The sequence below is a fragment of the Felis catus genome, chromosome B2 (assembly GCF_018350175.1).
Source record: "Felis catus isolate Fca126 chromosome B2, F.catus_Fca126_mat1.0, whole genome shotgun sequence".
Classification (NCBI taxonomy): Eukaryota; Metazoa; Chordata; class Mammalia; order Carnivora; family Felidae; genus Felis; species Felis catus.
This window is the reverse complement of record NC_058372.1, coordinates 99,360,588-99,381,708: the sequence shown is the minus strand read 5'-3', so window position 1 is coordinate 99,381,708 and position 21,121 is coordinate 99,360,588. Positions and strand designations below refer to the sequence as shown.

The window sequence follows — 21,121 nt, the reverse complement described above, 5'->3', positions numbered from 1 at the left end:
AGTAAGATGTTATAAGTGGTGTGATAGAAGTAGGTGGGCACAGGGTGCCAATGAAGAAGTGGTCAGTTCTATTTTGAGGGAGGGTGGGTGGTGGGCAGAGAAAGGTGAAAGGGGACTATCGGGAAAAGACTTTCCCAAGGACAGGATGTGGAGCTGAATCTTAAAGGTGAGTGTCTGAGTATTTGCAGGTTGGGGTCAAGGCCTTTCTGGAAGTGAAGCAGCCGTGGTTTGAGGCAGCAGGCCCCAGAAGGTGCACTGGACAGCCTGAAAGTGGTTTGGTATGGCTTGAGGTGGAATACAACCAAGAGGCCAGCCAATGGGAATGCTGGAGAATCAGGGCAAGGAACTTCAGTGTTGATGCTTTCCAAAATATTTTTAGGATAAGAGAAACTGCTGACCATTTTTGTTTGTTTGTTTGATCAGACCTTTTAAAAAGTACTCACATTTAGGGGCACCTGAATGGCTCAGTCGATTGAGCATCCGACTTCAGCTCAGGTCATGATCTCACGGTTTGTGGGTTCCAGCCCTACACTGGGCTCACTGCTGTCAGCACAGAGCCTGCTTCAGATCCTCTGTCCCCCTCTCGCTCTGCCCCTCCCCTGCTTGCGCACACTCTCTCTCTCTCAAAAATAAATAAACCTTAAAAAAAAGTGCTCACATTTAATAGATTCCACAGATTTAGATTTGAGGTGTTCTGAACCATGGAAGTTTATATGAGATTATGGTCTGGTCTGGTCTGGTCTTCTCCTTTCTTTCATGATGTGGATCTTACCATATCACTATATTGACAACTGAAACTGTGTTGGTCTGTTTCCTTATTTAAGAATAGCCTTCCTGAAGGATCTTTCTGATCCTTCTTCCTTCTCTATCCCTAGTTCTGCCCCTCTTACCACCCCACCTTTACCAAGCTCTGACTCCCACAAGGTCTTGTTGCCCCTACGATAGGGACACCTTTAAAGTATTTGTGAGGGAGAAGTAAAGGAAGGGAGGAAGCTGGGGAAAAGATGTGGTGTAGTAGCTGGTTTTGCCACGTTCACCCGCTCCTAAGGAGGCTATTCTGTTCTGTATCATAATCCTATGGTGCGTTTTTTTTTTCCTACTTATTAAAACAAAATTTCAGATCTTCAACCGATTAGATATTCATTTGGGCTAAATTTAGCAAATAATTCTGGGAAGGGTCATATATGAAGTCTGGGCAGATGTCTACTTTTTCCTTCTTTCCCATGGATTCTTTTCTCTCCATCCTTAAAAAATGTTGAAGACTCTTCTACCATACAAAGCAAAACAGCATAAAACCATCTCCTCGAGCCCTCAGTGCCCTCATTCATAGCCCGGTGTTTTCTCCTCACCATTCACTGTCAAGGGCAGCCCAGCTTTCCTTGCAATCTGACTTTGTTTCCACTTTCAGTTTAGTTAAAAAAAAAAAAAATACTTTTCTGATGCCCACCCCCTTCCGTCCTTGTTCTCCACGCAGTAAATAACAATGAACAAGACAGGTGTGAGACCTTTCCTTGTGGAATTTAGTTTCAGTGGAGAAAACTGTGCTTTCTAAGCTTCCTAAATACCTCCGTTAGAGGCTAACAAATCTAACAGAGCCTAACAGAGCCTAACAGAGGCTAACAAATCAACACTCGAAATCATTATCTGTTCCCCTTTGCGAGAGGAAGGAAACCCTCTAGTTTTCATACCAGTATCCGCTCCTGGGAGAAGAAAGTTTTCTTCTGAGTACACACATTCTGAGTCTGTGTGTGATCCCCTTTTTCTTAAATGTTTCTTTTACAGACTCTTAAGGTTTTTATTTCCTAGAAGTGCTCTCTGCTAATTGCCCTTCTCATCTTTTCATGCAAAATGCTTCTGGGGCAACTCTGTGCTGATGACTCCACGGTTTTTTTGTTTTTTGTTTTTTGTTTTTGTTTTTGTTTTTGTTTTTTGGTCTTCAGTTGCTCACACTCTCCTGAGTTCCACATCCACATATCCAAGACTGCTATCAATGTGCCCCACAAACATCTCAAACTTGATAATGTTTGATACTAAAATGAACATTTCTCCCCACCTCAAAGCTATACTATTTTCCTTGTTTCTCATTTGCACCACTGTCTATTCAGTGGCTTGTGCCATCCTGGATCATTTGCCTTTAGCCTATCATATTAATTTTGTCCTGCCCTTTTTTTTATTCACCTTCTTCCTATCCTTATTGCCATTGTCTGTGTCCAGTAATATCTTTCCTCCCCTGACTCTCTTTTTTATTTAAAAAAAATTTTTTTTAATGTTTTTGTTTATTTTTGAGACAGAGCATGAGCAGAGGAGGGGCAGAGAGAGAGGGAGACACAGAATCCGAAGCAGGAGCCTCTGAGCTGTCAGCACAGAGCCCGACGGGGGGCTTGAACTCACAAACCGTGAGATCGCGACCTGAGCCGAAGTCGGATGCTTAACCGACTGAGCCACCCAGGCGCCCCCCTTGACTCTCTTTTTTAGACTTATTGGACTCACTGCTTCCAAAATTAGTTTTGGCTTATGGTCCCACACTTCTGGGACATATGTGGATTACCAGAATCTATTTAGTCATGGAACCCATGCCCTGAACAACTTTTGGCTTCTAGGTTATATGAGAACTTAAAAATACAACTAAAAGTGTTTATTGATATTTACTCATTCATCATATGGAATGACAATATAGTTTACCAAATAGTTAATGTAAGTATATAACTATATGTAACAATATTAGGATATGTATAAAAAGGTAAATAATACAGGAAACTGTATGTTAAATTCCAAAAGAGTGGTATGTATAATTGCCAGAGGGATTTGGAAGAGTGAGAGATCATTAACAGTAAAGCCCTTAATGAATGGAAAGGAACAAAGGAAGCAAAAAGCTAAGCAAGGATTAGTGGAGGATGGGGCATGGCTGAAAGGGAGAAAAAGATGCAAGTAGTAAAGACACCTGAAATTAGTTTGTGAAATTACAAAAAAATAAGTTTTCTATGGATGCAGTGACTGCGTAATATACATGGTTTGGTTGCCATGTTAGTGAAAACAAGGTCTTTTGGTTTCATTCTCCTGTAGTTCTTTAGTTGTACCTAATTTAGTGACTGAACTATGTTCCTAATCCTGGCTAATAATTTTTTAGTTATCTACCCTGATCAAACAGGTGATTGGGCAATAGACTGTGTTTGTAATCAGAACAAACACATCCTTTGAGGGGCACCTGGGTGGCGCAGTCGGTTAAGCGTCCGACTTCAGCCAGGTCACGATCTCGCGGTCGGTGAATTCGAGCCCCGCGTCAGGCTCTGGGCTGATGGCTCGGAGCCTGGAGCCTGTTTCCGATTCTGTGTCTCCCTCTCTCTCTGCCCCTCCCCCGTTCATGCTCTGTCTCTCTCTGTCCCAAAAATAAATAAACGTTGAAAAAAAAAATTAAAAAAAAAACAACACATCCTTTGATACGAAAAAGAACTTTAAAATGCATGACCTCACAAATAATCTGTTGTATATGTATTTGAGCCATGTGGTCTTTTGTCAATATTCTGAAATTCTTTGATAGCCTAGCATTTTTTTTTTTAATTTTTTTTTTCAACGTTTATTTATTTTTTTTGGGACAGAGAGAGACAGAGCATGAACGGGGGAGGGGCAGAGAGAGAGGGAGACACAGAATCGGAAACAGGCTCCAGGCTCTGAGCCATCAGCCCAGAGCCTGACGCGGGGCTTGAACTCACGGACCGCGAGATGGTGACCTGGCTGAAGTCGGACGCTTAACCGACTGCGCCACCCAGGCGCCCCTAGCCTAGCATTTTTAAGACGTCTGCTATTTTGGTGATTTCTTTATAGACAAACAATCTTAACCAAACTTCTTTAATTTCATTTTTAAAAAATGTTTATTTATTTTGAGAGAGAGAGAGAGCATGAGCAGTAGAGGGACAGAGAGAGAGGGAAAGAGAGAATCCTGAGCAGGCTCCACACTGTCAGCACAGAGCCCAACACGGAGCTCAGTCCCTCGAACCGTGAGATCATGACCGGAGCCGAAATGAAAAGTTGATGCTCAACCGACTGAGCCACCCAGGTGACCCAAACTTATTTAATTTCAACCTTATCAATTTCAGAGATTATTAATATTTATAACTTATAATGTGGGGCTATTCCTAATATATGTATGTAGATTCATTTTTTTAAAAATTTACTCATTTTTTAAAAATTAGCCCGTCTTCATGTATATTGTATAGATGTCTTGTTATTAGTAAGACATCTATATAATATACATGAAGACAGGCTTAAAAACATCTTTTAAGATTTTTCAGAAATTATATTTTTTCTTATCACTTCAACTAATAGTATTTTTTTCAAGTTGGTCATACTAAGAATTGACATACAAAAACTCAGTTTAGTATAAAATGATTCTTGGTTTTGAGATGGTAATTATGAGGTCATTAAGATTTTTCCTGATTCAAAATACAGTTCACATACTATCCTAGAGCAGTGGTTTTCAGGCTTTTTTCAACTGTGATCCTCTCTTGGTCTGGCTCTCTCTTGCTCGTAACCTATGAGGTGCACTGGTGTCTTCAGTGATTTTCTAGTCTGGTAGTCTGGTTGCAGTGACTTCCCTTGGTGGGTGGGAAATGCTGGTTGCAACTCACTAAACTGATTCCATAATCTATTAATGGTTATAAGCTGCAGGAGAAAAACAGTATCTTAGAGTAGGTGTTTACAAAAATTAATTTAAAAAATGCAGAGCCGTACAAGGTAGCAAATTCAAATTATGCATACTTTGTTCCTTCAGGTAACAACTGTTGATATTTCAGAAATGATGAAGACATATATGCGTAAGAATTCAAAATATATAGAAAGATTTAAAACAAAAAAACTTTAAACCTCTGTCTTCCTTGGCCTAGTCCTTCTGCACAAAAGTAGCTACTATAAATGACTACTTATGGCCTTACCAATGTTTTTTTATGCATATTCCAGCATATGTATATCTTCTAAAAGTACTAAGAGATATTATATATTCTGTTCCATCTTTATTACTTAATATAATGTCTTGATAATCTTTCCACACCAGCAATACAGATTTGTCTTATTTCTTACTGCATTCTTTTTTCCCCCCTTCTACTACCTTTATTTATTTATTTATTTATTTATTTATTTATTTATTTAATTTTTTAAAATCTATATCCAAATTAGTTAGCATATAGTGCAACAATGATTTCAGGAGTAGATTCCTTAGTGCCCCTTACCCATTTAGCCCATCCCCCTCTCACAACCCCTCCAGTAACCCTCAGTTTGTTCTCCATATTTATGAGTCTCTTATGTTTTGTCCTCCTCCCTGTTTTATATTATTTTTGTTTCCCTTCCCTTATGTCCATCTGTTTTATATCTTAAAGTCCTCATATGAGTGAATTCATATGACTTTTGTCTTTCTTTGACTGACTAATTTCACCTTAGCATAATACCCTCCAGTTCCATCCACGTGGTCGCAAATGGCAAGATTTCATTCTTTTTGATTGCCGAGTAATACTCTGTTGTGTATATATATATATATATATATATATATATATATATATATATACCACATCTTCTTTATCCATTCATCCATCGATGGACATTTGGGCTCTTTCCATACTTTGGCTATTGTCGATAGTGCTGCTGTAAACATTGCTTCAATTTGCATTCTTCAATTAAGCAAGATAATTATGTTTTCATATAATTTTTGACTATTTTAGATTGTATTTCTTCTTGTGAAATGTCCATATTCTCTGCCCATTGTTTTATTGAAGTATTTTTTTCTTAATGATTTTTGTAAGCTTTACAAATCAAGCAAATTAGCCTTTTAATGTTGGTGTCTTACAATTTGGTGATGTTTTCCAAGTTTGTTGTAAGCCTTTTGATTTTGTTTAGGGTGTATTTTCTGTACAAGATAGTTTTGTAGTCAAATTTATTGACCTTTTCCCTGTGAATTTTATTTAAAAGGAGATTTCCCTATAGCAGATGTTTGTTTTAAGTGTGACCAGAACTTATGTTGGAGAATAACATTTCAAAGAGGAGAGTCTAGTGAGATGTGAATTTCATATGTATTTTTTCAAGCAGTCTTGAATCAAGACATTTCAAAGTTCCAATATTATTCAAAGAAAGCTTACTTTAAAATTAATGCTGTCCTTTTTGCATATGTGCTCTGCTAAATACAATATTATTATTATTTTTAAAGTTTATTTATTGGGGTCCCTGGGTGGCTCAGTCAGTTACGCGTCCCACTTTGGCTCAGGTCATGATCTCATGGTTCGTGGGTTTGAGGCGTGCGTCGGGCTCTGTGCTGACAGCTCAGAGCCTGGAGCCTGCTTCAGATTCTGTGTCTCCCTCTCTCTTTCCCCCTCCCCCACTCATGCTCACTCTCTCTTTCTCTCTCTCAGAAATAAATAAACATTAAAAAATAGTTTATTTATTTATTTGGAGAAAGAGCAAAAGAAAGTGGGGTAAGGGCAGAGAAAAAGAGGAGAGAGGGAATCTCATCAGGCTCTGTGCCACAAAACTAAGGATTTTGATTAGTTATTAATAGGTAAAATACCAATGCCAGTAATTCAACGTATTTCACATCACTAAGCACTGCAGAGCCTGACGCAGGGCTCCAACTTGTGAACTGCCAGATCATGACTGAGCCAAAGTCAGATGTTTAACCGATTGAGCCACCCAGGTGCCCCTAAACACAACATTATCGAAAGTTATAGTATTTGGATTATTTTTCACTATTATAATATCATAATTACTAGTTTTCCCCCCTCATTGTTTTAACATATTTTCATAAAAGCTACATTAGTCACAATGAAGCTCTTTTAAATGTTAAAGTTAATACTCAGTGGAAATATTTAGGATTTATTAATTCTAGTAGATGTTTAATATAAAGGAGTCATTTATTTCATTGTGGAAACTCACCCCCCTCTGTGTTTGCTTATAATACATACAAAGGTTTTTTAACAGAGTAGGAAGGAAGTTGATTTTCTGTTTAATGGAAACAATACAGTAGACATTTCCTGGATTTGGTCAGATCGTTTAGTAGCTTTACTTATTACTGCTGTTTAAATTCCTGTGAGGTCTTCAGGAGCTATAAATGATTAATTTATTTGAGCCTTGACTTCATTGTGTTTATCTTCTCTAGAAGCATAGTGATGTGAAATACGTTGAGTTACTGGTATTGGTATTTTAGCTATTAATAATTAATCAAAACCCTTAGCTATAAATTGTAAACGTTAGTGCAATTTCTTATAGTTTTATGGGAGGGGTGTCTGACCATTGATAATACCAATAATTCTGAAAAGTAAAACATCCAACATGTATTAAACAAGTTCCTTCAGAGAGCAGACCCCTCTCTCTCTGAAGATCCTTAGCCAGAGGCAAGGGGTGGGAAGGGAGGGTGGAGGTTGGAACTGGGTAGGAGATGACTTTCAGGGCTATTTGGTTGCCTGCTTTTACTAAAGAAAATACAAACCGTATATTTTATTTTATTTATTTTTTAAAGTTTATTTATTTATTTATTTTAAGGTGGGGGGCAGAGAGAGAGAAAGAGAGAGAATCCCAGGCAAGGTCCATGCTCTTAGTGCAGAGGCTGACATGGGGCTTGATCTCATGAACTGCATGATCATGACCCAAGCTGAAACCAAGAGTCAGATGCTTAACTGATTAAGGCACCCAGGGATCCCTAAACCATATATTTTAGAAGTATAAGTATGGGTTAGGTGTGAACCCAGATAGCATCAGAGTGCACTGAGATAAAAATGAAGTTTATTATGGCCATTTAGGATAGAATTACTACTTTATTTGCTTAATTAATCAAAGGCTCTAGTTTCAATTTCCAGACTTCCTAAATTCCTTATTAGAAATTTTCTTAGTTTTAAAAATAATATTTTTTTCAATGTGGAATACATGTCATTTACCCAATGTATTTGAAACCCAATTCAAACATGTTCTGTTGCTTTCATTTTTGCATTCAACAAAACTTGATGGGATTCTCTCTACTTTGTGCCAGGTTCAGTGCTAGGTGGTTTTATAAATATTCATCTGGGGGAAAAAAAAGCAACATCTCTGTTACATAGTGATAGAAGTCTGCCACAGCAAATTTAGAATAGAATAGGGATTTCATTTGATATTTGCTCCTAAAAGATGAATAGTGAAGGAGTCCTTAGAACTGGTGTCTCCATGGCATAATGAGAATACTTGTTAGTGCTCTGCCTTGCTGTTTGAGGCTCTGTACTTCTCAGTTCTCTTTCCAACAAGCATACTTCATTAGGAGCACCTTCTGGGACTTTCCAGAGCAGGTTAGGTTTGCTGTATATGCATATTCTGCCCATTCATGATGATGGCATAGGGAATATCCTTAAGGTGAAGGCTACAACATATGGCAATTATGATACTCTCTTTATCAGGGAAAAGCTCACTAGTCCTTAATTTGGGTCCTATCCTATCCACCTGCCTCATTTACAATGCAGTTTTATCTTGAGTCTCAGCTCCCCACCCCCAGTACCCTCACCCCCACCAAAGAGATTATTTCTGGAAAAATAGATTTAGCCTTTGGGGTGGATGGTTTTTAAAAAAAAATTTTTTAACGTTTATTTATATTTGAGACAGAGAGAGAGAGACAGAGTGCGAATGGGGGGAGGGGCAGAGAGAGAGGGAGACACAGAATTTGAGGCAGGCTCCAGGCTCTTGAGCTGTCAGCACAGAGCCTGACGCAGGGCTTGAACTCATGAACAAGGAGATCATGGCCTGAGCTGAAGTTGGATGCTTAACCGACTGAGCCACCCTGGTGTCCCTAGGGTGGATAGTTTTGAATGTCCTACTTAGGAGTTTTCACTTTGAAGCCATTTAAGATTTTGGAATGGGAGAGTTAACATCATCAGACTTTTTATTTTAGGAAGATATTCTGATGTCAATACATAGGATGTATTAGAAGAAGAGGTAGGAGATAAGTCATCCCTCATTAATTCAGCCAACATTTGTTGAACACCTACCATGTGTCTGGCTTGTACAAGACAATGAAAATGTAGAGATGGAAGGCATAGTCATTGCACTCCAGAACCTTACAATCTATTAAGAGAGATAGATAATTAAACTACATCATAATTTTATTTAATTAGTGGTATGTTAACAGAAATATACAGTACGGATGGAAACAGAAGAGACACCCACTTCTGACTAGGAGTTTCAGAGAAGGCTTCTTAAGCAGGGATAAATTACTCCTTTGAAAAAGCAAGTAGGCATTAATCAGACAAAGAGGATGGGGAAGATCTTTCTGGGCAGAGACAGGAGCACATGTGTAAATATTAGTTAAAGGTTTCTTTTAATTATTAAGGTGCGAATTCATGAGTGATATTTAAGGGACAGAGTGTGTAGCACTTGTCCAGCGGCTGAGCCCTGACTGATTGTAAGTTATGAGCCTGCCTTGGTGATTAGGAAATATTAGTGTAATTGCAAGGATAGTGGACACACTAAGAGGTTGAGGTGGGCAAGCTATGTTCAGTCTTGGATCTGTGGATTTGAAGGTACAGTGGGATTTTCATGTGGATGTATATATGCATAGTTGGAATTTGATGTCAGAGTTTAGGAGTGAGATTAGAGCTAGAGATTGAGATTTGGGATTCTCTATAAAAATAGTAGCTAAACCTCAGACACGTGTAAGATGTCAAGAGAGACTGCGGAATAGAAAAGGAAAAGAGAACTAGAGATAGAATTATGGGGAATAAAACATACTTTTTTTAAAAAAAAGCAAGGGTCTAAATAAGGAGTTTTGATTTTATTTTTTTATTTTGAGAGAGAAAGAGCACATGGAAGGGGCAGAGAGAGGGAGAGAGAGAATCACAAGCAGGCTTCCCACCATCAGCACGGAGCCTGGTGCGGGGCTTGAAACCCACAAACTGTGAGATCATGACCTGAGCCAAAGTTGGACTCCTAAGCAAGACTGAGCCACCCAGGTGCCTCCTAAATAAGGAGTTTTAAATTAGTTTTCTTCCTTCCTCATTTTATTTCTAGGAGATAAAAAGGATAGATGAGAAGGAAATAAACATTTGTTAAGAGTTTTAACTACTGAAACCCCAAGGCACTAAAACAATGTCCAGAGTGAAAGACAAATTTAGTTTCAATAATTGTGAATGTAGGGAAGATTTTCAGCCAAGAGCATTGAAACATGAAAAGATTTTCTAAAATTTTTTTTTTAACGTTTTTATTTATTTTTGAGACAGGGAGAGACAGAGCATGAACAGGGGAGGGTCAGAGAGAGAGGGAGACACAGAATTGGAAACAGGCTCCAGGCTCTGAGCCATCAGCCCAGAGCCTGACGCGGGGCTCGAACTCACGGACCGCGAGATCATGACCTGGCTGAAGTCGGACGCTTAACCGACTGAGCCACCCAGGCGCCCCAAAACATGAAAAGATTTTCTGATTACCTCCTCAAAGAATCAGAAAGCTCTTGAGAATTGTAGTTCTTTAGGTTTTACTTTGTAAACTCTTCATTTTGATTTCCATCTGTTTCATGTTTCATATTTAAACCTTATATATTCAGAGTGCCAGTGATTTATAAGAAATATGTGGTTTTCTCCTATGGACTATGTTACATGCAAGATTAAACACACATACTTTACTTATTTATTTAAATTTTTTTAAAGTTTATTTTAAGAGAGAGAGCACAAGCAGGGGAGGGGCAGAGAGAGGGAGGAAGAAAAAGGATCATAAGAAGGCTCCGCTCAGTCAGTGCAGAGCCTAACAAGGGGCTCAAACCCATGAACTGTGAGATCATAACCTGAGCCAAAATCAAGAGTCGGGCGCTGAACCGACTGAGCCACCCAGGCACCCCCAAACACTCATACGTTAAAAAGAACATATATGTTATCATAATTGAGGAGATATTTATTTATTTATTTATTACAGACCTCACTTGGTTTCAAAAATGGCTCCGTCGTTAAGTACCTTGTTGTGCTTGAGGTCAGCGAGAAGAGGAAACCAGATTGTTGCAGAATGGAAAGGAAAGTAACTTTCCCATAGCCGTAGTATTATAATAGATTCTACCCAGGGAGAGTTTCAGAAATTTGGTAAGGAAATGCTATAGCATTCCCCATCTCATTACATCTCCCTCTAACAGGTGTCTCTGTCTGGAGTGGTCAGTCCCTTCCACTTATATGTAATGACAATAACAGTTACTGTTCATCAAGAACTTCTAGTATTCCAGGCTTTCTGCATATATTATGTCATGTAGTCCTCATCACATTCTTGTTAATAAGAGTTAATTAATAAGAGTAATAACTATAATTTATCAAGTTCTTAATATGTCCTATGCATTATGTTACATAATGTGCTCGTATTTCATTTAATTCTTACAGAAACTGTGTTTATGTTTCACTGTAGATATTTATCATTCTATGAGGCCCAGAAGGATTTTTAAATCACCTTGCTCTGTGTCATATAGTTAATCAGTCAGGACTCAAATTCAGATCTCAGAATTCTAAAACCTGTACTTTTTTGCCTTGTGCCTGCTGCCTCACTGTCACTTCCTCTTTGTGGAAGTGGATCATTGACCTTCCTGAAGCTTATGACTGGTACCTAAGTAGTGTCCCTAAGGTAAAATAAAGCAAGAAAATGTAGGGCCACCTTTAACCAGAGCTGGGTTACTGTTTTATAGACCCCTTTTCAGAGTATGAGTGCCACCTGCTGGAAGGTTATAATGTATCTCTGTGTTTGCAAAGACCAGCTTCCAGAAGGGCTGCTGTCACAGATGTGCAAGTGTCAGATTTCAAAATGCTAATTCTTAGATTTCAGTTTAGGAATATTGGGGCATTTTGGAGTTAGGTGAATCCCGTTTGCCATAAAATAAACAGTTTCGTGTGTGTGTGTGTGTGTGTGTGTGTGTGTGTGTGTGTGTGTGAGAGAGAGAGAGAGAGAGAGAGAGAGAGAGAGAGAGAGAGAGAGAGACTTAAAAAGAATGGTATACTCAGTGCTTCCTAAAGGAAAGCCATGTTCACTATGGGGAAAGATTGATAGTCAAATGAATCCTGCAGTTACTTTCAACAGATCAAATAAGAATCGAAAATTGAATTTACTTTGAGATAAGTGAGTTATTGAAGTATAAGAGGACCCTTTCCATTCAGATACCCTAAAAGAGGAATCTGGAACCGTGGGGGCATCAGAGACTTGGAGAACAGAAAGAGGGGATAAGAGGGGAAGAAAGATGTGTGGATAAAAATAAAAACTGGGTTCTGTAATTGTTAGTCTAGCCCAAGCCTCCTTGTAGTGAGTCAGGATCCTAAGTAGTGACTTAGAGATAAAAGTTTAGTATTATAACTTTGAATTATTATATGTTTAGAACAGTGAAAACTGGATACTCTTTATAATCACTTATATGCCCTTGAAGGAAGATCAGATAAAATCTTGGCATGTTTACTGCACATTCTTCATTAGCTCCTTTGAGATCATTTTAGTTTTCTGCATATCTGTCACAGGTACCATTGGTAAAATCTGATATTTCCAAGAATTAAGGTAGTAAAAGCACGACCATCTCCTTCTTTCTTTGTGTCCCTTTTCAGATCAACCACATAAGAAGCTGTGATAGTTTGATAGTCATCTTATCTTAGCAGGTAGATTTCTGGAGAGAAAGAACTGCCTTTTGCGGGTGTGTGTGTGTGTGTGTGTGTGTGTGCGTGCATGTGTGTGAGTTTTTAAATCCCAAGAGTAATGTTCATTATAGAAAACCTGTAAAATAGAAAAATAGAAAGAACTAAAAGTCACACGTAATCCCACCATCCAGACATAACTATATTAATGTTTTGATCTATTTTCTATTTTGTAAACATTTAATATTTTGCAGCCTTTTTTAAAAATATTTTTAAATTTTTTTTTTAACATTTATTTATTTTTGAGAGACAGAGCATGAGCGGGGGAGGGGCGGAGCGAGAGGAGGAGACACAGAATCTGAAGCAGGCTGCAGGCTCTGAGCAAGCTGTCAGCACAGAGCCTGATGCGGGGCTCGAATCCACAAACTGTGAGATCATGACCTGAGTTGGAGTCGGATGCTCAACCGACTGAGCCACCCAGGCGCTCCTATTTTGAAGCCCTTTTATGTTACATCACGATATTATTGTATAAGTGTTTTCTCATGTATTTAAAAACTCGAGGCATATGCCTATGAGTCAACAATATGTGGATATCCACATAGTTTACTTCTCAGTCTTCTTATTATTGGACATTTATATTTACTGTTTTTGTTCATTTGTTTCTTCAGTAAATAGTGGTTGAGAAATTTCCTTCTTTTCATTTGTTTGCTTCCGTAAATAAGGGTAGAGAATACACTCTTGAGTGGCAATTATTTCGGGTCCAGCATTTGGTTAGTAAAGTCACCTTGAGGGTAACCAGTGATTGGATAAATCTTTCCTTTAGTTCCTCGCGTGTGTCCCCCTGTGTCCCTTTTTCCTGTGTACATTTTCTTTAGAATTTTGTAGTGCTTCCCTTTCAGGAAACACCCTCATCATATCCTTTGGCTTTTCAGGTTCTATGCAGGTTAAATATTTCACCCTGAGCTATTAAGAGCCTTGTTTCTGCTCTTTACAGTAAGGCCCCACACTTGTACTTCTGGTAGTGTGGGCGCTGGTGGAGATAACCATTCCTTTTTAAGCTTAAAATAAATGTAGCTTGAGGAAAGTGAGTATCCTTAGAAAAACTATTTGTAGACACAGTCTGTTCAGTTTATTAAAAACAGAATCATTCAAAACACCTTTTGAAACGATAGCAAAGTCTTACAATACTCCAAGCTCTTTACTGGTTTATTTTGTAAAAACCAGGTACGTTCAGCAGATTTAATTCTTCTGACATTTGACATTTCTTGAGTGCTCACTGTGTGCCAGGAACCATTTTAAGCACTGGGGGTATAAAACCAACAAAAACTTCGCCTTCAGGGAGCTTATATGTTAATGGAGAGAGACAGATGATAAACAAGATAAAATAAATAAACAATAGCTAGGTCCACAATTTCTTAAATAAAGCCCCAGGAACAGATGTATTTTAGATTCAAAAATTTTAAAAAGATTTTTGAAAGATAATATGGTATATATATTATGTTATCTAACCCCCAGGGAAGCAGTAATCAAACCTATTAATATTCTTTAGTATAGAAGTATGAACATTCACACTTGGATGAATAAAGACTGTAACAGCTTCATGTGAATGCAAGTGAGATATTTCTGCAAAATGAGTATTAAAGGATACTTTTCAAAAAAAAAAGGTTAAATTATGATGCGATACAGATATAAGATGAACACATCTTCAAGGTTTTATTTAACTTGTTAAATGAAGGAACCAAGCAGATGGTATAGCCCATTCAAAGGAGAGTCCCTAGGGCGCCTGGGTGGCTCAGTCGGTTAAGTGTCTGACTTCAGCTCAGGTCATGATCTCGCAGTCTGTGAGTTAGAGCCCCGCGTCCAGCTCTGTGTTGACAACTCAGAGCCTGGAACCTGCTTCAGATTCTGTGTCTCCCTCTCTCTCTCTCTCTCTCTCTCTCTGTCCCTCCCCTGCTCATGCTCTGTCTGTCTGTCTCTCTCTCAAAAATAAATAAACGTTAAAATATATATATTAAAAGGAGACTCCCTAGAACAGGCATATTTATGGATCAGGAAGGTTAAAATGATGTGCAAGTGAGGCAAAACTGGCCTCTTCCATAATGAGAGAGGGAAGTCAATGAACCTCTACTGGACAGGACAATTTGCATATGTATAGACAAGAATTATTCTGCATATTATCAGTTAGCTATAACGTACAGAGTTGTAAAACAGCTTCCATAGAATCAGAATCTGATAACCTGAAAGGATGTGCCCTTGACAGTGGATTTATTTTACCATTGAAGTTAAATTTGTTTTTCCTACATGAGTTCCTAGAAAGTTTTTGTTTCTCGTCCTTCCTTCCTTTTTTATTTTTATTTATTTTTCACATTTATTCATTTTTGAGAGACAGAGCAGAAGCAGGGGAGGGGCAGAGAGAGAGGGAGACACAGAATCTGAAGCAGGCTCCTGAGCTGTCAGCACAGAGCCCAACACGGGGCTTGAACTCACAAACTGCGAGATCATGACCTGAGCCAAAGTCACACTTAACCGACTGAACCACCAAGGTGCCCCCCTTCCTTCCTTTTTTAACGTTTATTTATTTATTTTGAGAGAGAGAGAGTGAGCAGGGGAGGGGCAGAGAGAGACGGAGAGAGAATCCCAACCAGGCTCTGCACTTTGAGCACAGAGCCTGATGCAGGGCTCAGTCTCACAAACTGTGGCATCATGACCTCAGCCGAAATCAAGTGTCAGATCCTTAACCGACTGAGCCACCCAGGTGCCCCAAGCTTTAGGTTTTCCAAGCTCTTTAGAATTATAGATAAGGGGTATAGAGCTGTAATATGTTTGGTAGTGATAGTACTTTGTAGAAAAAAAAAATAAAGGTGGCGAGGGAGGTTATAATTTCAAATAGAAGGCCTGGGAAGGACTCACTGGGGAGGTATATTGCAAATAGAGCTAAAGTCTGAAGTTGTTTACCTGAGTAACTGGAACGATGAAGTTGCTATCAACTGAGCCTGGGGAAGAGCAGTTGAGGTAGAGGGCAGGGTACCTAGAAATCATTACCCTAGTTTTGGCTCGTAGACATTCAAGTAGAGATGTTGATACACATTGCTGGAGTTCAGGGAAGAGGTGTGAGCTAGAGATAAACATCTGGGAGTTCAGGCACATAGGTGACATTTGAAGCCCTCAAACTAGAGGAGATCACTAAAAACAGGGCTCCTTTTATGTTTCAGGCTGTGTTTAGTCCCTGGAGATATAGGTATAATTTAAAAATTGTCCTCAAGGCTTAAGGAGGGAGGCAGTTGTAAACCGTTAAAGCAATATAAAAATATATGAATATAAATATACATAAAGTGCAGATGATCCCGTGAGGCCAAATCTGACAGTCATCTTAAACTCACCCTCAAACTTGCTTGTTCGGTGGTCTGACCATGAGACACACACAGAAGAAAGCCAGACTGTGGTACCTTTAGTGTCAGCTGGTTTCTCCATTAACCCCCTGTGCCCAGCAAGTTTCCAGTGATATTAAAGAACCTTACTGGTGACACTTCTGCATGGATTGCAAGGTTCCTCAGTATTTGGCCTTTGCCTTATCTCTTGTTTTACTTCCTTAGACCTGTCCCTGGGGTTGGAGATGATCAGTATTGTATCTTTGAAACACCACTTTGGCTGTCGATTAAAGGACAAATTTGAAGAAAGAACAGAATAGGCATAAGTAACATTAGCTTGCTATTTCTTTGCGTTATCTGCTTTCACATTGATGTTAGTGACTTATAGAGACCTGTAGGGTAGGAAAGACTCGGCAGATCTGCAGAAATACAAAGTATATATTGCTGTGCTAGAAAATGCAAATTTGGGGATTAGGAAAAAATTTCTACTAAATGCATGCAGTTGAAAACTCTACACTTTTCTCTTCTGTAGGTCATATTAAAAGGAAACCTGTACGGTGGTTTCTCAAAAAATTAAACATAGAATTATCATAGAATCCACCAGTTTTACTCCTGGATATATAAAAGAAAATACTCTAAGAGATATTTATACATCAGTGTTCAAGGCAGCATTATTCATTCATAATAGCCAAAAGGTGGAATCAACCCAGATATCCATGGAATGATGGAAGGGATGGATAGATAAATAAATGTGGTATGTACATACAATGGAATATTATTTAGCCTTTGAAAGGAAAGAAATTCTGACATATGCTATAACATGGATGAGCCCTGGAGACATGTTAAAGAAGCCAGACACAGAAAGACAAATGTTGTATGATTCCACTTACATGAGGTACCTAGAATAGTCAAATCATAGAGGTAGAAAGTAGAGTTTCTCAGGGGCTATATTGTTTAATGGTACTGAGTTTCAGTTTGAGATGCTAAAAAAGTTTTGAAGAAAGGATAGTGGTGATTGTTGCACAACAGTGTGAATATACTTAATGCCATTGAACTGTACAGTGAAAAATGGTTAAAATGATAAATTTTGTGTTATGTATATTTTACCACAATAAAAAAAAAGAACCTAGAAAGCGAAAGACCTAGAAATACATTGCTGCTGTAAGAAAGATAAAGAAAGATTTCTACATACTAACATTGATGGATTGAGGGATCAATTGAGCGATTTCTGATATTGAGGGATTTCTAAGATAGATTGTGCTAAGAAAAAGTTAAGTGCTATCTTTTGAGTAAATAAGAACAGATTAAAAGTATGTATTCCATTTGCTTTATTTCCATAAAGAAACACTGGAAGGATTAATTAATAAAAGTTGTTAATTCCAGCAGGCAAGAGGGACTAGGGTCACTAGGGGCAGGAGTGGTAATGAGGTATCTTTTAAGTACTTTTGATTTTTGGATTGTATTACCTATTCAAAATAATGTTGAAATATGGGAGTTAAAGTGGCTTCATTGTAGAGGGATCACCAATTTGTAGTCACAGAAAACATAATTTTTTAGAGATATTGATTAAATATTGCTACATGTGATATCTCCTCCCCCATACAAGTCAGAGCCTGGTTTAGATGCAGAAGTGAGTCTCACTTTCCCTTCCACTGCAAGCAACAAAGACAATGTATTTTGGGTAGAGGCATAATAAAGCCAAACTTTCTAAGTTCATCAGTATCGAGAGAAAGAGAGGGTAACAAGGCATTGCACCTGCAGTGAGGCTTTTTACCAGTGTTCAAGCGCTTGAAGGTTGACCATGGCAAGTGGGGTCATTAAATGTATTAACCCACTGAGTCTGGGAGCCTAAAATATTCAAAAGCAGGAAACTGGATATAGCTCTGCATCCCTCCAAAATGCCACTTTCTCTGATTCAGTCATTAATTAGGAGCCTGTTTTGTCGAATATTTGCATCTGAAGCAAGAAGCAGGGTTGTTTAACATTTCTGAGGCAGAGGGAACAGATAGCAGCTGATAGCTGAGCACCCATTTAATCGCCCTCCTCTCTCCCTCCCCACCAAGGTAGTGGGACTATTATAACTTCCCCGGATATTTCCTTCCAGCTCCTCCTTCTACCTAGATCCGATAGGAAATACGGATAGAATCCTGAGGCAGACTGTGAAAAGTAGACGGCTGTCTAGGCAGCTCAGTCCATCCTAACTCTGTTTCGGGGCATGTGGTTTGAGGGAGAACCCAGGGAGTCATATCTGGGAACCACGCCCAGATTAGAGCTGGTAGAGCACCTTCCAGGAAGGTGGTCAAAGTGCAGGTGAAGAGAAAGAGCTGAAGTATAGAGCCAAAATAAGAGAATTGAAGAACTGGGAAACCTGACGTCAAAAGTAGTGAAGAATTAGGGAGCTGGGAAGTAATTTATAAAAGTTCCAGAGATGGAGTTCACACGATTTTTACAGAATTCCAGCACAGGCATGCAAGGTATACTTTACTCATTTAAAGTTATTAGAATGGGTAGGCAATTCATCTTTCTCTTGTCTCGTTGATCTGTTTATATGTCTGTCTTGCCCAGTACACTGTAGGAATTGAAGACAAGGACTTCAGCCATAATGGAAAAAGCATGGACTTTGGAATTAGGCAGATCTATTTAAATCCGAACCTCTTCTCTTTCTAGGTGTTTGATATTAGTCAAGTTATTTTTATTACACTGGATTTCAGGTTCCATGTACATCATAGGGTAGTTGTAAGAATTAAATGAGAGAAAAACGTGTGTGTGTGTGTGTGTGTGTGTGTGTGTGTGTGTGTGTAATCATCTTACAAAGTATTCAGTAGAAATGTCGCTCCCTCTCCCTTTTTGTATCTGCCACAGAGTTTTATATTTAAAAGACATTCAGGGGCACCTCGGTGGCTCAGTCAGTTGAGTGTCCAACTCTTGATTTCTGCTTGGGTCAGGATCCCAGGGTTGTGGGATCGAGCCCTGTGTCAGGCTCAGCACTGAGTATGGAGCCTGCTTAGAATTTTCTCTCTCCCTCTGCCCCTGCCCCTGCTCACATGCACACACTCTCTCTCTTTCTCTCAAATAAAATACAAAATAAATAAAAGACTGGGGCGCCTGGGTGGCTCAGTCGGTTAAGCGTCCGATTTTGGCTCAGGTCATGATCTCACTGTTCGTGAGTTTGAGCCCCACGTCAGGTTCTGAGCTGACAGCTCGGAGCCCGGAGCCTACTTTGGATTCTGTGTCTCCCTTTCTCTCTGCCCCTCCCCCATTCATGCTCTGTCTCTCTCTGTCTCTCAAAACTGAATAAAGGTTAAAAAAAAATCAAAAAAATAAATAAAAGACATTCAAAATATCAAATTGAATATGTTTGTGTTAAATCTGAACCCTGGTTAAGGACAGCCTGTGGCAGGCATGTTTATAGGCTTTCATCTTGGACAGATAAAGTTATTGTTGCTAAATATTTTATCAGGCAACTGCCTGTTAAGTGCCAGGTGCTAAGTTTTCACTTGCTGATCTGGTCTATCTTTTTATGATTTCCTTGTTTATCACGGTGCAGCTTCTACTCTGTGCGGGCTTATCCTTTCTCTATTTATAGGACCTCTTCTCCACACCAATTGTTTTTTTTTTTTAATCAGTGGGTATGAGAGATTATCTTATACTCACTGCTTTCATAAAAAAAAAAACCTCAACCACATGCTCTAGTGTAGGGATTGTCAAATATCTTTCCTTCTTTTGTCAAATATTTATTGAGCACATACTGTGTTAGAGTAGATATAGATAGTATTAATATGTGGTTCCTGTCCCCCAACAGTAAAAAAAGATAGGCACATTCCAAAATATATTTAATCATTTAGTGATAAGATATTACTTTTGTTTACCATTTTACATATTACTACTTAAAATGATCCCATTTTATTTTATTTATTTTAAAATGTTTATTTACTTATTTTGACAGAGAGATCATGAACATGAGCAGGGGAGGGGCAGAGAGAAAGGGAGAGAGAGAATCCCAAGTAGGTTCCACGCTGCGGGGCTTGATCTCACAACCTTGAGATCATGACTTGAGCTGAAATCAAGAGTCAGGTGCTCAAACTGAACCACCCAGGCGACTCAAAGTGATCCCACTTAGAAACATACACATAGAAAAAGAATCGAAGGATATGCACCAAGGTGTTGACAGAACTTATCTCTGAGTAGGGGTATTTTTTTTTTTAATGTTTATCTATTTGTTTTGAGAGAGAGAGCACACACAAGTAGGAAGGGGCAGAGAGAGGAGAGAGAATCTCAAGCAGGCTCTACACTGTCAGCACAAAGCCCGATGTGGGGCTTGAACCCAGGAACCGTGAGATCATGACCTGAGCCAAAATCAAGAGTCGGACAACCAGCTGAGCTTCCCAGACGCCCCAGTAGGGTTTTTTTTTTCCTTTTATTTTGCTTAAATTTTCAAAGATTTCACTTTCAACTTATAGAAAGTTCATCATTCCCCCCTCCTTGCTAGCAGGAGAGTGACCCCTCTTCTTTCTCTTGCATTCAGCTTTTGCGAGAATTGAAGCACCCTAATGTGATCGCATTGCAGAAGGTGTTCCTTTCTCACAGTGACAGGAAGGTGTGGCTGCTCTTTGATTATGCAGAACATGATTTGTGGGTAAGTTTAAATTCACTTTATTTTTAGGACTCTTTTCATCTGGGTATGGAGAAACAAATGTATGCACTGCATATTACTAATGCACGTAAAACAAAACTTGCTCTGTTGACCAGAGTTCAAAATAAATATAATAAATGCAAATGCAATATAAAAAAATTTTAAAAAAATAAATGCAAATGCAGATTTAAAAGAATTTGAGCAATGAACATTATCATGTTATTATACTGAGAAGATAGTATTTGTAATATTCAGAAATTTTACTTCAGAAAGTGTTAATGTGTATGAAACTGTGATTTTATGCAAGTAATTAATGGCAGTTTACTGATATGTGTAGTGAAAATGGCTTTCTTTTGTGGTACACACTGTAGTTCAAGTTTCACCAATTATATACTTGTGAATAATTTCCCTAAGTTAAGGTCAATCTCTTGCAACATTTTGGCATTTAAAACCGACTCCACAAAATAGAGGTACATACATGGTTTTAGAAATATTAGCCCCAAATTCCAATTCTAAAGTTTTTGAGTTGGGAATCAAGATGCTTAAAC

The 21,121-nt window shown here is 38.7% G+C and overlaps 1 protein-coding gene across 14 annotated transcripts in view; it reads left to right on the top strand.

Moving 5' to 3' along the window:
- Positions 1–21,121, top strand: part of CDK19 (cyclin dependent kinase 19) — a 194,607-nt gene that overhangs the window by 112,656 nt on the left and 60,830 nt on the right. For all 14 annotated transcript variants that reach the window (XM_023254251.2, XM_023254252.2, XM_023254253.2 and 11 more), the window contains one exon: positions 20,466–20,576. In XM_023254251.2, coding sequence (XP_023110019.1) covers positions 20,466–20,576 — 111 coding nt within the window. The remainder of the gene's footprint in view (positions 1–20,465; positions 20,577–21,121) is intronic.